Source organism: Patella vulgata, chromosome 9, assembly GCF_932274485.2.
Source record: "Patella vulgata chromosome 9, xgPatVulg1.2, whole genome shotgun sequence".
Classification (NCBI taxonomy): Eukaryota; Metazoa; Mollusca; class Gastropoda; family Patellidae; genus Patella; species Patella vulgata.
The window spans coordinates 8,518,915-8,539,110 of record NC_065887.2 but is presented as its reverse complement, the minus strand read 5'-3'; the positions used below and the strand labels follow the sequence as shown (position 1 = coordinate 8,539,110).

Sequence of the window (20,196 nt, the reverse complement as noted above, 5' to 3'; positions counted from 1 at the left end):
TATTGTGCGAGAGCTCAATGTTCTTATTGCAGGGTGTTTTTCTGGCTTAGAATGTTAAAAACATAATAATTGGGCAATTATTCACATGACACTTTAATACCATAATCAACCCTCTAGGCCATATGATGGTTTGTTCTCTCTCTCTTTTTCTATATTTAATTTATAAATGTGAATAATAAAAAAAAACCATAAAAAAAAAACAAATATGTAATGTAATCAAAAATATCAGATATTTTTTTATTTTTTTATTTATTTTTTTTAATATTGTATGTGCTAAAAGCAATTTGAAAGTTTAATAGTAACTGGCTGTATTGATTAAAAGATGGGAGAGATTGGCTAGACTAGTCGGAAGTCTGAATCCTGTTGATTTGATATCAGACTTAGTATGCAGTATGGATTACTTCAAGTTTTTAAAAGGACATTTGTTAGCTTTATATTCATTAGTGCAAGATAGTTTTACAAAGGAGAAAACACGCTTGGAATATGATTTTGAAATGGTATTAACTCTTGACAATTTGTATTAATTGTGAGAACGATTTTTAGAATTGATGAGTTAGATCATAGCTAGTCGCAATTTACGTTCTGTACGTATTAATTTTATTTAAAAAAATACGGTTCTACATTTATTTTGTGTTATTAAATATTTTTTTTCAAAACGGTTGATGTATGATTTTTAAAAAGTTTTTTGCACATAATTGAGATACTGTAATAATGTTGAAATAGAGAAATGGATTTTTAAATTGATGTGTTTGCTCATAAACTATATGAATTCAAATTGCACACATTGAATTTCCTGTAAAAAAATTCAACATTTATTTTAGATAATTAACTTCATAAAAGATCGTAGCTACAGATCAGATATTAAATGGTGTTGTTGACTTGTAAAATGAATGAGATAAGACAATAGATGTGTTTAGATTATTAGATCAATTAAGGATTTTACTGCGTTTTATTTTACTTCATCTTAACTAACAATATGCTATCAGAGCTGAAGACATTCGTGCGATTGTCAGCGCCCCCTGCTTTACTTTTTATTCAACTGGTGTGTTTTCTGTTCTTGTGGAATTTATTGACTTTCTGTGAGCAGACGCTTCTGAAACTGAAAACGGCTATTCGAAAGATTGGTGGGAATATACTCACTTCGTTGTTTAATTGCTGACTAGACGAAGATTTGAAGGATTTTTTATCATGTTGGGTGAAAAAGAGGTATGTAAATTAAATAAACGATTATTATTCATTTTTCATCCATTGTATCAAAAAAATGCTTAATATTTATTGTAAAGGGTCGTATGGCTCTATTATTTGGAACCTTAAAGTAGATGAAAATCGGTCTAAATGCACATATTAAAGATGCATTATGTAAGATTTAGATAAAGAGCTGGTCGTTCTTGCTATAATAGTTCAAAAATAGATCATATAAAATGAAAATATGGAAAATTTCATTCAAATTACTTCATTCTGAGCCAAGTTATCACTGTTTGTAGTTTTGACAAGATGTAAAATAAATTTCTAGATGGCGAATCGTTCTAATCTAGTTAAAAATCTAGAGTATCTGATGCCATCAAGAGTTGATTATGGTCTTGTTTTGTTAATTAATGTCTCATTAATAATTTAGATAACATTTCAGGCCTAAAGAAAAATATGCAATAGGCAGATTTAGCTCTTGAATAATGTATGTTTAATGTAGTATGGATGTATTGATTCATATTCAATTGTTAAAAAGATTATTGTAATTTCTAATCAATTATGTTCAGTAAAACATGCGTACAGTCCAAATTGAACGATAGTCGTTTACGCCTGCTTTTTTTTTAGTCAATCCGTTTGTGAATCAGCCATTACTAATTACTTTCTTGTGTTGTCTTGTATGTTTTTCTTTGTTCATTACAAATGGCACCCAAAACCATTGAATACACAACTTGTGTACTGCTTATGAAATGTCTATTATGTCTTAAATATTGGATGTTAGGGTCTCATATTTTCTTGGCAAGATAACAGCATTAATATTAATTGAAATGGACCAATAATTGGATTATAATTTGTGTTTTTAATTTCTGATATTATGAGAACTATTATTAAGGGTTTAGCTCCTTTAAGGACACTTGGTCTGCTATCACTTTAAAGATATTCATCATAGTTCTATCAAATGTTAAATTTTGAATAAGACTTCCAGAATTTATCAAAAACATTTCCAAAGTATATTTTGTGTTTTTTTAAAAACAAATTGTGGGAAATAGGCTTTGAAGGCATAAATTTTCAAAAATTTGTATAAAGTTTGAAAAAATTTGTATAAAATTTAAAAAAGAATGATAAGAATTTGAAAAAATTTGTATAAAATTTTGAAAACAATTGTATAAATTGTATAGAAATTTGAAAAAAATTGAATATAATTTGAAAAAAATTGAATATAATTTGAAAAAAATTGAAAAAAATTGAATATAATTTGAAAAAAATTGCATATACATGTAATATGAAAAGAATGTTTGAAATATGCTTTGAAAGCCATTAGCTCATAGAATCAATGTGTTTAATCATACCTATATCAAATTCCATACATTAATCTGTTCTATGTGGTGTTATTTGTCACTAACAAATTTATATAAATCTCATCATGATGTGATAATGGTAAAATTGATTTTAGATTCAATATGTTTTATCATAATTACCTTAGATCAATTTGAGTTTTATACATCAAGTTTGTCCAGATCGAGTTTTATACATCTAGTTTGTTCAGATCGAGTTTTATACATCTACATGTAGTTTGTCCAGATCGAGTTTTATTCATCGAGTTTGTTCAGATCCCTGTCTACATTTAGTTAAAACAATTAACATTTAAATATCATATATGAAGAATAAGTCCATAAATGTTAAAATTTAAATAAAATTTTCGGAATTTGAACAAAATTTGAAAAAGAAATAAAAAAAAATTCAAAATTTGAATAAAATTTTCAAAAATTTGTATAGAAATTTGAATTTTTTCTTATATAATTTGAAAAAATTGAATAACATTTAAAAAACTGAATAATATTTTGTAGTTATGCCTGAAAGAAATGTAAGAGTAACAGACTATTGGCATCAATAATTTTATACAGTGTAGTTTATTTGAATTGTTTTCAATATCCCAGCTGAATGTAGAAACCAAACATTAAGCACTACATCATGTCTGCAGAGAGAGAAAGAGAGAGAGAAAAATGGGGTTTAAGGCCCACTGGACACAAACTAGGTCATTTCGGGACTAACCCAAGGATTCAATTTTATTTAATTAATTTGCTTGCGCGTAGGGGTCTTTAGCAGTGGGAGGAAACCGGAAGACCTGGCGAAAACCCACAAGGTTGGACAGGCGACCCTACTTCTTGTAACGTACAACCGGGGAATCGAAAACACGATGTCTGCAGAGACTCGCTGGGTTGAAAATCCAAACCATTTTGTAGTGTTTAATTTAAATGAATTAATATAAACACTGATGACTTTTATTTTTTTCTGTGAATTTTTCAAGACAATATAATTTGATAACTGAAGAAATCTATTTCTTTAAAAAAAAAAATGATAATACATATTTTTTTTTTTTTTTTGATGGATAAATTAATTTTTAACTCTGGATTTAATTCTTGTTTAACAAATATTTGGGTATTTTATTATTTTGTTTTGCGTTATTCTATTTGATATATTTACTGTAAATACTACAATCACATACTTGCATAAATAGATTTGTCTCCCTTGACTGATTAAACTAGGGGATTGGATGGCCGAATGGTTAGCGCGTAATTCAGCTGGCGTGGTTTTGATTCCCGGGTTGTACGTGACAAGCTAGGGTTGCCTGTCCAACCTCATAGGTTTTCTACGGGTCCTCTGGTTTTCTCCCACTGCTAAAGACCACTACACGCAAGCAAATTAATGAAATAAAATTGAACCATATGTTAGTCCCGAAATAACCTGGTTTGTGTTGAGTGGATGTTGGACCCTTCCTCTCTCTCTCTCTGATTAAACTATCAATAATGAAATGGATCACTAATCAAGGATCTCTCAGCAGTCTTTGGGTTCACCGTAAATCTAGTTTCAGTATACTATAGGCTACCACAAACAATGATAATATCTCTCTCGGTGATGGCCTACAAACAATCTGATTAAAACACATATCCTTTTTCGTATTTTTTTTTATTATAGTTCAAAATTTCATTTTACCGGTACTTAAATTGTCTTTACTACACTAGGATCCGAAAGAGTTGTTATATAACCCGTGTTCTAGTTGATGTGAGGGATTAGCCAATGAAACAGCCTGTTGTGGCATCCCACAAGAAACATCAGTGCTGATTGGTTAATCAAATGTCTGACGTCATACAATGTAGGATCAAAAGCCGCTCGCATGATCCCGACACGACCTTCCACTACAATCGGTCAGATCTTCATGTAGTGGTGGCCATCGAAATTATAGAAAAACAAAACGAAATATAAATCTGTCTTCATTAGCCCAGTTGATGCTTAAAAGTAGAACATTAAACCCCATTTCATTTCCTGAGGGGGCTTGGATGGCCGAGTGGTTAGCACATGCGCGCTGTATCATGAAGCCTATCATTGAGTCAACTGGCGTGGTTTCGAATCCCCGGTTGTACCTGACAAGGAGTATGGCCGCAGGTCCAGCCTCACGGGGTTTCTCTGGGTCCTCCGGTTTCCTCACACTGCTAAAGATCCCTACGCGCAAGCGAATTATTGAAATAAAATTAAACCATATGTTAGTCTCGAAATGACCTAGTTTGTGTCGAGTGGACGTTAAACCCCATTTGATTTTCTGAAGGAAAGGGACACAACTAGAGTCTACATTCCAATTAGATCTGAGTGTCTACTGGATCATCAATTGATGCAGACGGACTATACTATCTTAAGGTTGGTGCAACTGTTACCCAGGCTTTCCCAAATCTGGTCTTCACTTGGCAGTGGTAGCGTAATTTAAGTGAGGCTGAATAGGTGCCTACTCCCTCGGATATGGTGAAAATCATGTGCACACTTAAAAGAAACAATGCTGTCTAGGCAGAATTCTCTTGCAATGTTTTCCACACGTACCTATAGAAACGACCATGTGTTTATCTCGAAATGACCGAAGTATTGCGTTTACAAGATGTTAAACCTGACCTTCCATTGTTACCTTTACAGCTGTGTGTTTGCTTCTGACAGTGACAGGGACTTCAAATGGCAACATGCCCAAACTTTTGACATCACAGTGACATTTTACTGCAAGTATTGGTATGTATAGTTCAGATGATCTGATAGGTTTCGGTCTCATGATTGTCACTTCTGCCACAATAGGTGAAAAGTTATCACTCCCTAATGAAAATTAATGAAATCTTCACACTTACTTCACAATGTCAAGAAATTGAGGATATATTGAAATAAAGAATACAGCTATTCTTTAATTAGGGATCACCGTTGGTTGACGTCTGACCCCTTTTTTACACTTTGGCATAATTTAATGAAATCTTCGCACCTTCTAGTTCTACCACCACAGCATGATTGGCCGTATTTTGGTTTGGAGAGTAGTTTTCCACCCGTTACGAGCTGATCGCATTCTATTTGGTAATTAATTCTATGATTAAGTACAGTGGAAAGTAGTTGCCTCGACAGCCGAAATGACTTTATTGCCATTTGATCATTCTACTCGTTTGTCTGTGAAAATATAGTCCAGTTTACTGGATTTCATAAAACGTTGCAGTTGCATTAAGATATATGATGAAAAGAAATAGCACAACAAAAATATTTAGATACGACAAATGGTATAGGACGTTCTAGAGTGAATAGAATATGGATGTATTTTTGATGTTTAGAACAGCGTTTGCACCCGTGCGCGTGTGTGCGTGCGTGTGTTCTACTACGGTATATTCCAAACAATATTCATTGTACAATATATGAAAATGAGCAGTGTTTAATTTCTTATTACTGATAAAATTTAATGTGTGACGAAATGAAAGGACGTTATGGGATTCATAGAAACTTTGGATGTCCATTCTCATTGTTTTGTGTTCTTGGAATTTATGTATGTCAGAAGTTCGTAATTTGGATGTGATCACAAATGAATTAACTGTTGACATTTAAACAGGGCATTATAGAGTTAATTAATGGCCTTTTCATTGTTTGATAATAAATTGCACTGAAACTTGTTTAGAGCTTCAAATATATCAAAATAATGAATTCCCGTCAATAACTTTGATGCAATTACAATAAAATGTTAACTGATGGAATAGTTTTTCATCTTCTAAATGTTCAATTGTTTTCTGGAATTGTGTAATTTTATCCGATTAAAAAGACTTGTACGATGATTTAAACGTACAGTATTAAAGCTATGTGTATGATTGATTTCTTGGCAATTGTAATTATTATTTTCCTGAAGTGACCTTTTCCACAAGAATCTTAAAATGCCAATTTCTGCGACGAGGCATAATTAAAACATAAATGATTAATAAATTCCTTTTTTTATGTCGTCGGATATTTTTGTCCTAAAAAGGTTGACTATGTGATACAATGTAGACATGTGATGGTTCTGTTTTTTTATTCGGGATTTCTGTATAAAAAGATGGAGGAGGAGGATGATTCTACTTTCTCCGTTGGCTCTCAGGTTGGTATTAAAACTGGGAATAACAATGACAAAAACAAGTGGATTGTCTCTCATAGTTAAATGTTTTTCATTTTTAAGGGAAGCCTTTGGCTCGAAGGTTCGTATTTCTATGACAAACAGGGGTCTATTGTTTTTTTCATAATTGAAATGTTTTTGATTTTCAAAAGTGAGCTACTAATTGTGGTTTTATTATTTTTGTAAGGTTGGTATTTCTATTGTTTTTTCATAATTGAAATGTTTTTGATTTTCAAAAGTGAGCTACTAATTGTGGTTTTATTATTTTTATAAGGTTGGTATTTCTATTGTTTTTTCAAAATTAAAATGTTTTTGATTTTCAAAGGTGAGCTATTAAATATGGTTTTAATATTTTTGTAAAGTCAGTTTAGAGAAAACTCAAAATTCTTCCTTGTTCCATTGAAAATTTGAATTTCCATTACAAAAAGAATTATTTGGTCTCCCATATGAAATGTTTTTAATTTTCAAAGGAACCCTTCTAAATGTGTTGTAGATTTTCATTATTTTTATGTTTAGCAAATCATGTTATATTCAATTTTGAAAAAAAACCCCTCAGATTCTTCATTTTTCATTGCTAAGGTTATGGATTTCTATGACAAAAAAAAGTATATTTTCTTTCATAAATAAATAGATAGGCTACTAATTGTATTTTTATGTGAAGAAAGTCATGTTATAAAGTCAGTTTCGATCTGTTGTACTGGCTCTGAGGTTGTGTTAATTTCTATGAATTAATTCTGTTTTTCATATTTGGAACATTTTTAATTTTCATGTGAAATTTAATGATATGAAATGAGGTTTAATTTCCAATTTTTTTGCACGAAACGGGCTAATGAAGACAGACATCCGCCATACAGTGTGCAGTGGTGGAAATCAATACAGTGTTTTTGATATACAAGTGGTAGGCTACATGAGAGATTCTTGTTTTGATCATATTTGACTGTCCTGACTAACTGCCCAGAAATCCAGGGACAGGTTAGATCTAAATATTAAGGGCACCTGCAGATTTCGTCAAGGTCAAAAAATATAAACCTACCCTGAACCCATAATCCTCGGCAACAATCACATGCCCCAACCCTGTTTACATCTCGTGACCGTGACGAAATCTGCAGGTGGCCTTAGTATTTTGATCTAACCGTGAAATCACAGGCTTTAAAACTTATTGATTCTATGTAAGAGGTGTGTTAGATAAATTTAAACTTTGACCTCCCTGTAACAAAACACTTTAAGTTGAATTAAGATTATTGGTGTTGTGTACAAGTCTGAATATGTGTAAATGAAATGAAATGAAATGGGGTTTAACATCCCACTGTTCTACTCCTATACTGGGCTAATGAAGACGGGCATATGCCGTACAGTGTGCTATGAGGGAAATTTTGCCCGTGCAGCGGCACTATCGCCTACTCTTATATCGAATTCCAACTGCCAAGGGATCTTTTATGTGCATTCCAATGTATACACGGAACCTCGGTTTTTCGTGTCATCCGAAGGACTAGACAGCTGTCCTTGTCAAATATGTGTAAGCTTCTAGAAAACTTTATTCCTGTTCTCATTTATTTGATTAGCGCGTGTCATTGAGTTATCAGGCGTGGTTTCTCTGGGTCCTCCAGTTTCCTCCCACTGCTAAAGACTCCTACGCACATGCAAATTACTGAGAAAAAAAAATTGAACCATATGTTAGTTTGTGTCGAGTGGATGTTACTCCCCATTTCTCTCTCTCGCTCCTTTATTTGGAAAGTGCATAGACTATTGTGCATTTTATCTTTTAAAGGCCCAATACCACTCTTGTTGTAACTGAAAATAATGTCCCAATCTTTATTCTGGTCAACAAATTGTACTATTTTACAATATTCCAATTAATTGATGATACAAATTTCATCTTAAAAAATTGGAAAAATTCAACTAATTGATTTGAAAAGCCTAACGTAAACCTTATCAAATGTGACTTGGATTTAAAAATATTTTCGAACCCTCTGGACAAGTAAAATAGGATGTAATGGATAATTTACACAACAGGTAGGACACTTAAACATCTAATACTTAGAATAAGGCTAATATTTATTTACTGGAGCTGTCAAGCCAGCAAGAGTGTTATTGTCCCTTTAAGATACAGAAATACAAAATAAATATTCAACGTTCAGCATACATGTATATAGAAGTCAGGACATTTTTTTAAAAATCATCCTTATTACAATCAGTTTTAACAACTATATTAGACTTCTTGTTTTGTTCGAGCTAAAATCAATATTTCTATTATAAACTGTGTATTATAGCCATGACAATAGAATGTTGTTTGTCGTTAAAAACTAGCTTAAAAGATAATCAACTATTTTTATATCTGTTCTATTTACTATCCTCGGCCAAAGCTTTTCATCATCTAATAACAATGTCATCCGGCTGAAAAGCAATTTGCCAAGTGTCGTAGAATTATCACAAGCTTTCAGGAAGAATCTAGGGTTATTCTATTTATTTACTTGGTTTCTAAGCAAGAGATTTACTTTAATGACGAGATTTTTTATAATCTGGGCACAAACGAGAAATTGACAATGAAAGTCATGTTAAAATTGTCAGTTGATTAAGGATCACATGTCGCGTTATAATTGACATTAAAGTTCAGTCTAGGATTTCGGCATGATGGTATAGCTTGCTTCGGTTGTCAAGGCAGACTTCTTTCTTTTTGTGCTTTCTTACTTGACTTTTGGTTCAAAACAACATTGTAGTTACTGGTATATTGCTCAAGACCGGATACGCATAATCCTTTCGGTGAAGTCAACTTGCTGTTACTCAATTCTGTTGAGCTCTTCCATTGGATTCTGTATTTTGACAACTAGTTGGAACTGATGGTACTGGAGATTTATATTCAAATTTAAAAAGCATTATTTGGATTCACCTGCTACTGCTTTACATTACTGTAAAACATTTAGATAACATGTTGAAGAAACAAATTTGGATTTACATGCTTTTGTTTTAATTGCTGTAAAACATTTAGATAACATGTTAAAGAAACAAATTTAAAATACTGTGCTAAAAAGTCGCATACTCCTGTGCATTTGAAGATCACTTTACAAGATTAATGAAATATATCATATTTATTACTTTTTTTGTTGGATTCTGGATACAAAATTATCATAAAGTTATTTGTGTGAAATACACTTCTGATACATTATATCTAATAAACTGAGCAGAACAATAGAGTTAATGGTTATTAAAAATTATTCTAATCGGTTCATCATCAGCTATGAATATTGATCATACTTTTATACATCTAGTGAAATATCTCGTTTCAATTTTTGAAATTTAACCCATTCGGATAGACATGGGTGTGTTCACTACTCTCTGCTATGTTAAAGATGTAAAATTGTGTGTATTTGAAATTTGAAATTATGTGAATTTAATGTTTCAAAATGAAGAGAGCTCAGTATAAAAAGGTATGAACTAGATCATTGTAATCTTTTATTTTCTAGAAGTGGAACACATCAATATTATTTCAGAGAATCATCTGCAACTAAGTAGTTCCATAGTTTGCTTAAAAAAAACATTATCTCCATTAGTCATTAAAATGTTGTTGGGGCATTTGCAATGCCAATTGGAACTTGTTTTTTGTATTTTAACATTACTCATCCAGGTCTGGCATGCGGCATATTTCTGTAATTGGTCTTGGTAAATGAAAGCTATTTCACTATGACAGTCAGAGTTTGATATAGAATCTGTTGTCGAATTTCAAGGTTTCATTAATGTCAATGTTAACTGGCCTGTTTAGACTGAAATACAATGTCAAAATCTTACTGATACTTTACAAAATGTAATATATAAATAATGCATTTGTAGGGTAAATGGAAACCCAGGGCAATGTGTTAACTATTTTGTTTAACATATACACTAACTCTACTAGCACACTTTCAAACAAAATACTAAACTTCAAGGGCAATGTAAATCATAAGTCTATCATTGAGTCAAATGTTATGGTTTCCATGGTTTCCATTCCAGGCTTGTATATGACAAGGACTAGGGTTTCCTGCTTAACCTTTTTTATCCCACTGCAAAAAGACCCCTACCACATGCAACTTTTTGAAAAAAGTGCATATGTCACAAAACTACATTACCCCCCCTCTCTCTCTCTCTCTCTCTCTCTCTCTCTCTCTCTCTTATAACATGGCTCTTCATCAAGAGACATTTAGAAACATGCTCTAAATGTCATCTAGTCTGTGTTAATGCATGAATCATCCATATACATTCATAAAATATATATTCATAAACTATTAATTATGACTTTTATGATGCATTAAATAGATTAACATTATATTTAACCTATTTTCTCTGTAAAGATAATTATTTTATTTGGAATAATTTTTTAAAAATATATATTTAACCTATTTTCTCTGTAAAGATAATTATTTTATTTGGAATAATTTTTTAAAAATATATAGGTAATTGATAAATGTTGGAAATACACACACTTATGGCTGATTTTTTCTCTTGTCTAAATAGACTCCAATCAACACAAAAAATAGATCATTTCAGGACTAGCATGGTATGTTTAAATTCCATGACAACCATGTACGAATCTGGAGTCGAATCAACAAATCAAACCAGCAATAAATGGATCGATGACAAACCATATGATCTATGTACTGCACATACATGTACCCCTGGGGGGTTGGATGACCGATTGGTTAGCACATGCGCTTTGTATCATAAGGTCTGTCTTTCAATTCCCCGGTTGTACGTGACAAGGAGTAGGGTCGCTTGTCCAACCTCATTGTTTTTCTCCGGGTCCTTCGGTTTCCTCCCAATACTAAAGTCCCCTATGCGCAGGCAAATTATTTAAATAAAAATGAACCATGTATTAGTCCTGAAATGACCTAGTTTGTGTCGAGTGGATGTTAAACCCCATTTCTCTCTCTCTTTCTCCCCCTTCCCCACTCCCATTATTATTAGAGGTACATTGAGTTTTATATATCCCACTTAATGCTGCTATGACCAAAACTGATATTTTATTTCCTTTTATTCCAGATATAAAATAATTCATAAATATTTTCTTTAGATCACCCATTGATATTTACTGGAAAATACATAGTTTTATTTCCTTTCTACCCATCTATTATGCAGTTCTTGTCGTTTTAACCAAAAATTTGTTTCTTGTTTTAAAAGAGACAAATTTTGATGGAAAATTTTAATTTGTATATATTTTTGATTTTCATGATTTATATTTTAACTATTAATATACGTTAAATTTTATGTTATTTAATTTAAATATATTGACTGTGATATATGTTTTTATTGATGTATATTAATATATTAATGTGATATTATTTAATTTGTCTCCTATATACATCATCATATGTTTGGTGCAGGGTAGCCCGGATGGAGCTGACATGCCATAAAACCACATTTCATTCATTTATTCGCTTTTTGTTTTTGTCCATTTAGTTGCGATTATTATTTATTATTTTATCTATTACAGGAGTTGGTTGGTAACACTGCTGAACAGCGTAACTGGCGTGGAATAGCAATAGCTTTACTTGTAATAGTTGTAGTCTGTGCTCTTATTGTTACTGCTGTTGTTCTCGTCACTCCAAGTAAGTCTAACGATTTTTGCATCAAAGATTTTAATTTCTTAGTGCTCTTTTAAACAAGGCTATTGTCTTATTCTTTGAGATTTTTCATTGGTTATCTAACAAAATACATGTCTTTTAAAAAAAAAAGATAGGTGACTTCAATAGACTGTTCTCTTAGTCTAGTGTGTTGCCTGCCCTTTTAAAAAAGGAAATTAATATTGGATTTTACGCACAAATAGGGTTTATGGAGATGGGTCACTTTAAAGAAATTAGATCAATAATGATATTTAATACTTGATTGACTTTAACCATAACTCCAAAACTGTAGTGGCAGAAAATCTACGGTTCAGACAAGGTCTTTTACTGCAATATTTTGCCTGATTTTGATCGATTTTGTTTACTTCGTATTAGCAAGATTTAAAAAAAAATTATCCCAGTTTGATTATGAGTAGAAGTTTAACAGTATTTTTTACTTTAGCTCATGAATAGACAGACAAATAAGTTCTGTAGTCAATCAGGACTGGCAAATTTGTCTGAAACAAGAGACCTGGCTGTGATTGCTTACCATGGGTAGATCCTCTTATTGAAGGTTAAATTAATGGTCAAGTCATTTTAATTATTTTAAATTTCAGAAACTGTAGATGAAGATTTGGGCGAGAAGTTTACATTAGAGGATTATTTTGACAGCAGCTATAAACCTAAACCATTCACTCCTACTTGGATACCTGGTACGTACGGTTATTTGTCACATCAATTTTATGAGAATATCATTTTCATTCACAACTTCATGGTTGATGGTGTGTTCCATCTCCATTAATTAAAGATACATTATGGGAGATTAGATAAAGAGCTGACAGTTCCCACTATAATAGTTAAAAACTAGATAATGTAAAGGGAATTTGCTGAAAATTTCAGTCAAATTGATCCACTCCGAACCGAGATTTTAGCAATTGAATTTTGGCCTACCCTCGATCATCATTACTTATGTCGGTACAACATAGTCTCGATTATCCATTTCATCATTAAATTATGAATGGAAGTCAAACAGCAAATTGGAACCTGATCCAAAAAACATCGCAGGCTAGCGATGTCATGGAGAGTTGATTATGGTCTGGATAAGTTAATTAATGTCTAATTAATAATTTAGATAGAATTTCAGGCCTAAAGAAAGACCTGCAATAGGCAGATTTAGCTCTTGCATAATGTATGTTAAAGTTGATTCCCTTTATACATGTGCTTCAATACTCCAGGCTATTCTACATGTATAGTAGTGAAAATATTGTAGGGTGTGTGTTAAAAGATTCTAATGTGCTGGTCATTTAAAAGTTAGATCCATCATGACCAGTGTCGCCATAATGACTTCATCACTATGGCATGCATGATGATTTTCAGTAGTGTAACTCTATAAATGAAATCAAATGAAATGAGAGAAATTTTGACCGAACAGTGACACTACACCCTAATCTTTAATGTGCAAGCCAATGTGTACATTGGACCTTGTTTATTTGTCCCATCCGAATGACTATTCCTTGTCCACAAAAACTATAAGTTTTGCATTATTTCTACATTCTCATAACATCTGACTAGAAGTGACGATAAATATGAATGTTTTTATTTATCTTTAAAAAACATTTCAAAGGAAATAAGTCTTTCATACTTATCGTCACTTCTGGTCAGATGTTATGGGTTAAAAATCTTAAAGTACAAATAATTATTAACCTCAGCCAAATCTTTCAACATGGCATAATATGAAAATATGAAATATGAAAGCTTTATTTAATTTAAAGTACAAATAATTATTAACCTCAGCCAAATCTTTCAACATGGCATAATATGAAAATATGAAATATGAAAGCTTTATTTAATTTAATTTCCATGTTTTCATTATAGATACTGTGATTTTTGTATGTATTGTTTTACAGGAGAAGAAAAGTTTTTATATCGGAATGAAGATGGGGCGTTGGTGGAGTTTAACTGTGCCACCAATTCTACCACCATTATCATGGACAACACAACTTTTGTAAGTATTTTCCGGTGTGGTTTCCACTTGTCAGTGGTGAAGGATGGAGGGTCTGACAAGGACAGCTGTCTAGTCATTCGTATGGGTCGAAAAAACTGAGGACCCGTGTATACATTGGCGTGCATGTAAAAGATCCCTTGGCAGTTGGAATTCGATATAAGAATAGGCCATAGTGCCACTACCTGGGTAAAATTTCCCTCATAGCACACTGTAATTTCCCTCATAGCACACTTTATGGTGCGAGCCCATCTTTATTAGCCCAGTAAGAGCAGAACAGTTGGAGGTTAAATGAAATGGACTAATAAAGACGGGTGTACATCATACATTGTGCTGTAGGGGAAGACAGGGGGCGAGTGCTGAATAGTCTAAGGTGTTTGCTGTCATTGACTCAAGTGGTGTGGTTTCGATTCCCGGATTGTACATGACAAGTAGTAGGGTCGACTGTCCACCCAAATCCTCTGCTTTCCTCCCACTGCTTAAGAACCATTGAAATAGAATTGAACAATGCGTTAGTCCTGAAATAAACTAGTTTGTGTCAATTGGAAGTTACACCTCTCTCTCTCTCTCTCTCTCTCTCTCTCACACACACTCCCAGGAGTTTTGCTTAACAACAGCGCTAGGGCCAAGCCTTATTTCGAATTCCAACTATCCAGGGTTCATTTACGTGCATGCCAATGTGTATACAGGTCCTCGGTTTTTCATACCATACGAACAACTACTCCTAAAAAATAAAATATGGATATTAACACAGTATACGACGAGTTCAGTTTTCGTACTGCAGAATAATTTTACCAAAGTTGAACTCATAAGATTTAAATTAAATATTAAGCTTTTGTACTTTATTGAAAAGTTTATTTGATGTAAGTTGAACTATTAGGTTGAAATTAATTATTAAACTATTTTACTTGATTGAGAATTTTCATATTTATAATTACAGAGACAGTTGGATACAAGCCATTTTGCTTTATCAGCAGATAGACAATATGTTCTCCTTAAATATAACGTAGCACATGTAAGTATTTATTAATTCACAAATTTCTCAAAACATTTTCTAGTGTACAAGTCCTCATCTAATGTAGTGACAATACATACACACAATTGGAAATATTATTATTCGATTGAATCCGTCGACTGTATGAGTTCCACATCATCAGTCTATCTAAATCACGTATTCTGTTTCCAATTTCAAAACAAAAAAAATATCTGCTTAATTACTGTTAATCTGCTGCGATTGATACATTGTATGAGATCATTTTTAACTGTCAGGTAGGATTATATACTTAATTGTCATTGGGTATAATGGAAATCAATAAATGACAATGGTCAAACATTGTTTTAACAATCTGGTTAAAACACACATCTCATTTCGTTTTGTTTTTTATAGATCAAAATTTTGTTTTACTTGTCTATTCTACACTACACTACATTGTAACCCAGATATCCTTTAATCTTGTGTATTTAGCACTAATTTCTTTCACATTCAGTCAATATCAAATCTTTGTTTAAAAATTTGTAAAAATCGTTTAAAATCACCAAAATATCATCTAATTTGTACTTGTGCCCAGTTTTAAGCTGACCATTCAATTTTGATAATGAGTGTCCCATTTACAAGAGTTTATTTTCTTGATCACTGTTAAAAAATAAACAACCCAACAGATTATTGATGTATACTGATTAATTTTTGGAATAGTGGGCTGGAAATTAAATACTTGTAAATAGGACACTTATTATCAAAATTAATCAGTCAGCTTTAAATTAGACACAAGTACAATTAGATGATTTGGGGTGATTTTAAAATATATTTACAAAATTTTAAACAACGATTTGATATTAAACGATTGTGAAAGAAATTAGTGCTAAATACACAAAATTAAATGATACCCAGGTTACAGTGCTAGGATCTGGAAGAGTTGTTATATAACCCTCGTTCTGGTTGATTTGAGGGATTAGCTAATGAAACGGTCTGTTATGGCAAGTTTTTTGCGTGAGGTGCACATAACTGTGGGGGTAACCCACTAGAAACATCGGTGCTGATTGGTCAAAAGCCACTCGTATGACCCCATCGAAAGTATAATAACACAAAACGAAATATAGATGTGTACTTTAATCAGTCATTAGAAAACAGGACAGTTTTAGTTCAGTTAATGCTGGTGTTATCCGTGATAGCACTTGTCAGATTGAACTATGTATCCTCAGGTACCTTTTCATCATTGACCCATTTTTAAACAAACATTTTAAAACATATCATTTTGATCAATATTGTGACATGTTTTTTGATCTTATTTGTAGGTATTCCGACGGACAACAATAGCTTCGTATGTTGTATATGATATCAACACAAGGTAAGATTGAACAATATTCAGTACAATTGTTGTGGGGGTTGGGTGGCGAAATGGTTAAATGCATGCACATTGGATCATGAGGTGTCATTGAGTCAAGTAGCGTGGTTTTTAATCCCCGCTTGTACGTGACAAGGAGTAGGATCGCCTGTAGGGTTTTCTCCAGTTTCCTCCCACTGGTAAAGAATTATTGAAATAACATTGAACCATATTTTAGTCCCAAAATGACCTGTTTGTGTTGAGTGGATGTTAAACCCCATTTCTCTCACTCTCTCAGTACAATTATTCTTCCATCAGTTTAATTTTGTATCAGGACATTATTTAGATTTATATTTCAATGTTAGAATTGATGGTTTTGATTAAATTTGGGAGCAGTACTGGTATGTTTTTCAGTATAAATCTTTACTTTCTAATATGGGTATAATGATCAATCAATTTGAGTATAATGTTCAACCAATTTGAGTATAATGATCAACCAATTTGAGTATAATGATCAACCAATTTGGGTATAATGATCAACCAATTTGAGTATAATCACCATATAATGACCAACTATTGTGAGTTTAATGACTAACTTAGTAACTATTATTGACCAAACAAGTTGAGTATAATTACCTACTAATTTGAGTATGATCACCATATAATTTAACAATTTCAGGGGTTCAACTGTGATAAAGGGACCACACGGAGAGGAGAGGATACAGTATGTAGTCTGGGCACCTAGAGGACACGGATTGGTAAGAGATGGAATTAATATAATGAAATGAAATGAAATGGAGTTTAACGTCCTACTTTTCTGCTCCTAACCTGGGCTAATGAAGACGGGCATACGCCATACAGTGTGCTATGAGGGAAATTTTGCCCGGACAGCGGCACTACGGCCTACTCTTATATCGAATTCCAACTGCCAAGGGATCTTTTACGTGCACCCCAATGTGTACACGGGACCTCGGTTTTTCGTCCCATCCGAACGACTAGACAGCTTTCCTTGTCAGCCCCTCCGTCCTGCATCACTGACAAGGGAGAACCACGCCGGAAAATCTGGATGAACTTTCTCGGCCAATGCAGGGATCGAATTAATATAATGCTATCACTGAATTACTTGAACTACTTGAAAACAACTATAGATCAAGACACGAGCTATCTCAGCAACAGACTGAAGAAATTTGTCTGAATTGTGAAAACATTCCCCCTCCAATGTTACTGAAACAGCAAATTTAGCTCTATCTGTGAACCTAAAATTTTAAATGTAGACAGATACTCACTTTAGGATATCAAACTGAATTAAATCGACACTTTCATCTAATACCAAAATCAAAGAGGTTTCGTCACAGTAAAAGACAAATCAGTGAGTAAGGCACTGACTCGCTAATCAGGATGTGTCCGGGGTTGAGAAAGATTATCAGAATTTTCCAACAGGATTCCTCCTTTTCATTGGTAAAGGATGGAGACCTGCCAAGTTTCAGTGACTAGTCATTTAGATTGGTAAGAACAAAACCAAGGCTCTGTTTACACATTCATATGCATGGTAAAGAACCCATGACAGTTGGAATTCAAAATATATAGGCCATAGCGCCGGTATCCCGAAAGTTATCCTCGTTCCACACCGCATGGCATGTGCCCATCTTCATTAACCTGATCCCATTTTATTTGTAACAGTAATGAAATAAAATGAAATGAAATGAAACGTCCTACTGTTCTGCTCCTAACTGGGCTAATGAAGATGGGCATATGCCATACACTGTGCTATGAGGGAAATTTTGCCCAGGCAGCGGCACTATGGGCTGCTCTTATATTGAATTCAAACTGCCAAGAGATCTTTTACGTGCTGGCCAATGTATACACAGGTCCTTGGTTTTCCGTCCCATACGAATGACTAGTCAGCTGTCCTTGACAGGCGTTCGGCACCACTGACAAGGGAAAACCACACCCCCAAATCCTGATGAACTTTCTCGGCTAATGCAGGGATCAAGCACCCAACTTCCAGGCTAATGAGCCAGCGTCTTGCCGACTAAGCAACGATGGTTCCCCATTTGTAAAAAAGAAAACAATCAGCCCAAACTTATTATAACAAAACTGTTTGTCTTTATTACAGATATTTGTTCTAAATAATAATATATATTATAAAAAAGATATTGATGCCTCACCTGTACCACTAACAGACACAGGTATTCCAGGTGAAATATATAACGGTATACCAGACTGGGTCTATGAAGGTAAATATTTAGTTATATTGGAGTTATGTCCCTTTAAAAAATACTTTAATTTTTATTAAAGATGCATTATGTGAGTGCTAAATCTGCTTATTGCAGATCTGTCATTTGGCCTCAAATGTTATATAAATTATTTTTGAGACATTTTTTTATACTCATGACAATCCCATTATCAACTCTCTAGATCATTGTAAGGTTGTGATTTTGAACGGATATAAACATGATCACCATTCAATAATTTGATTTAAAAATGGATATTCAAGACTTAACAATGGTAGCAATGAAAATCCAGACTACGCTATTCTTCAAATATTATTAACTTTACTCAGAATGCAGTAATTTAACTGTAATTTCCAATAATATATTTCTTTTTCATTATCAATTTTTCAAGTGTTATAGCGAGAACTGTCAGCTCTTTATCTAATAAATCTTACATAATGCATCTTTAATAATATAGCTTTAATCGGTATTCAGTGAATTATGATATTTCTACATCAAAGCTTTGAATGAAGCATTTGCTTGAAAACATACTTGGATTTTATCTCTGATCAGAATATACACATGTGAACACCTTCAATAATTGATTTGGGATCAAGTGAAAAATATTAAATAAAAACAGTTAAGCTGAATCCAAAGGTGTCTAAAAAAAAACAAATCTTTTATACCTGTTTCAAATTTCCTCCAAATGAAGAATGTTTAAGAAGACCAAAGCTAATGTCACATGATTGACACAAAAATCACATGGTCAAACAATGGCGAAGTCCACATGGGCGCACCAATTAGCGAAACACTGATTGGATGTACGTACAAATCGTTATATTCAATGAAAATTTCAACGCAAACGAGACCAACGCGAACATTAGTTGGTCCATTGATGTTTTTGATCTCGCGAACTTTGTATTCGGCCAACAAATGTTCATGTTGGTCTCATTTGTGCACTGGCTAACTTTTGTCCCAACACACACCAGCTAACTTCTGTCCCAATGCACACCAGCTAACTTTTGTCTCAATGCACACTAACTAACATTTATCCCTATGCACACCAGCTAACCTTTGTCCCAATGCACACCGACTAACGTTTGTCCCAACGCACACCAGCTAACCTTTGTCAGAAAATATTGCTCACCCAACAAACAAACATCTGCATTGGGCTTTAGTAGTATCCAATTGAATAAAAGTTAGCTAAATAAGTGACTTATTTATTTTTACAGAAGAGATAATAGCATCAGATAACGCTGTGTGGTGGTCACAGAATGGTTCGTACCTGGCGTATGGTGTGTTTAATGATACACGTGTACCCAAATATTATTACCCTATATACGGTGAATTAAATAACGCTTATGGTGAACTAGCCAGTATACCATATCCTAAGGTATTTTATAAATATTAATTTATTACCCTATATACAGTGAATTAAATAAGACTTAATGTGATCTAACCAATATACATTATG

General features: G+C 33.0%; 1 protein-coding gene across 11 annotated transcripts in view; it reads left to right on the top strand.

Annotated features, from left to right (window-relative positions):
• LOC126831685 (dipeptidyl peptidase 4) overlaps positions 1-20,196 on the top strand; it is a 385,894-nt gene that overhangs the window by 351,538 nt on the left and 14,160 nt on the right. For 9 of the 11 annotated variants that reach the window (XM_050562328.2, XM_050562329.2, XM_050562334.2 and 6 more), the window contains exons 2-9: positions 12,078-12,192; positions 12,804-12,899; positions 14,094-14,191; positions 15,129-15,203; positions 16,481-16,533; positions 17,189-17,267; positions 18,626-18,746; positions 19,955-20,115. In XM_050562328.2, the coding sequence (XP_050418285.1) occupies positions 12,078-12,192; positions 12,804-12,899; positions 14,094-14,191; positions 15,129-15,203; positions 16,481-16,533; positions 17,189-17,267; positions 18,626-18,746; positions 19,955-20,115 (798 nt within the window). Of the gene's footprint in view, positions 1-906; positions 1,207-6,544; positions 6,602-12,077; positions 12,193-12,803; positions 12,900-14,093; positions 14,192-15,128; positions 15,204-16,480; positions 16,534-17,188; positions 17,268-18,625; positions 18,747-19,954; positions 20,116-20,196 lie in introns of those variants that run through there. The other 2 variants (XM_050562337.2, XM_050562333.2) reach the window with 2 other exon arrangements.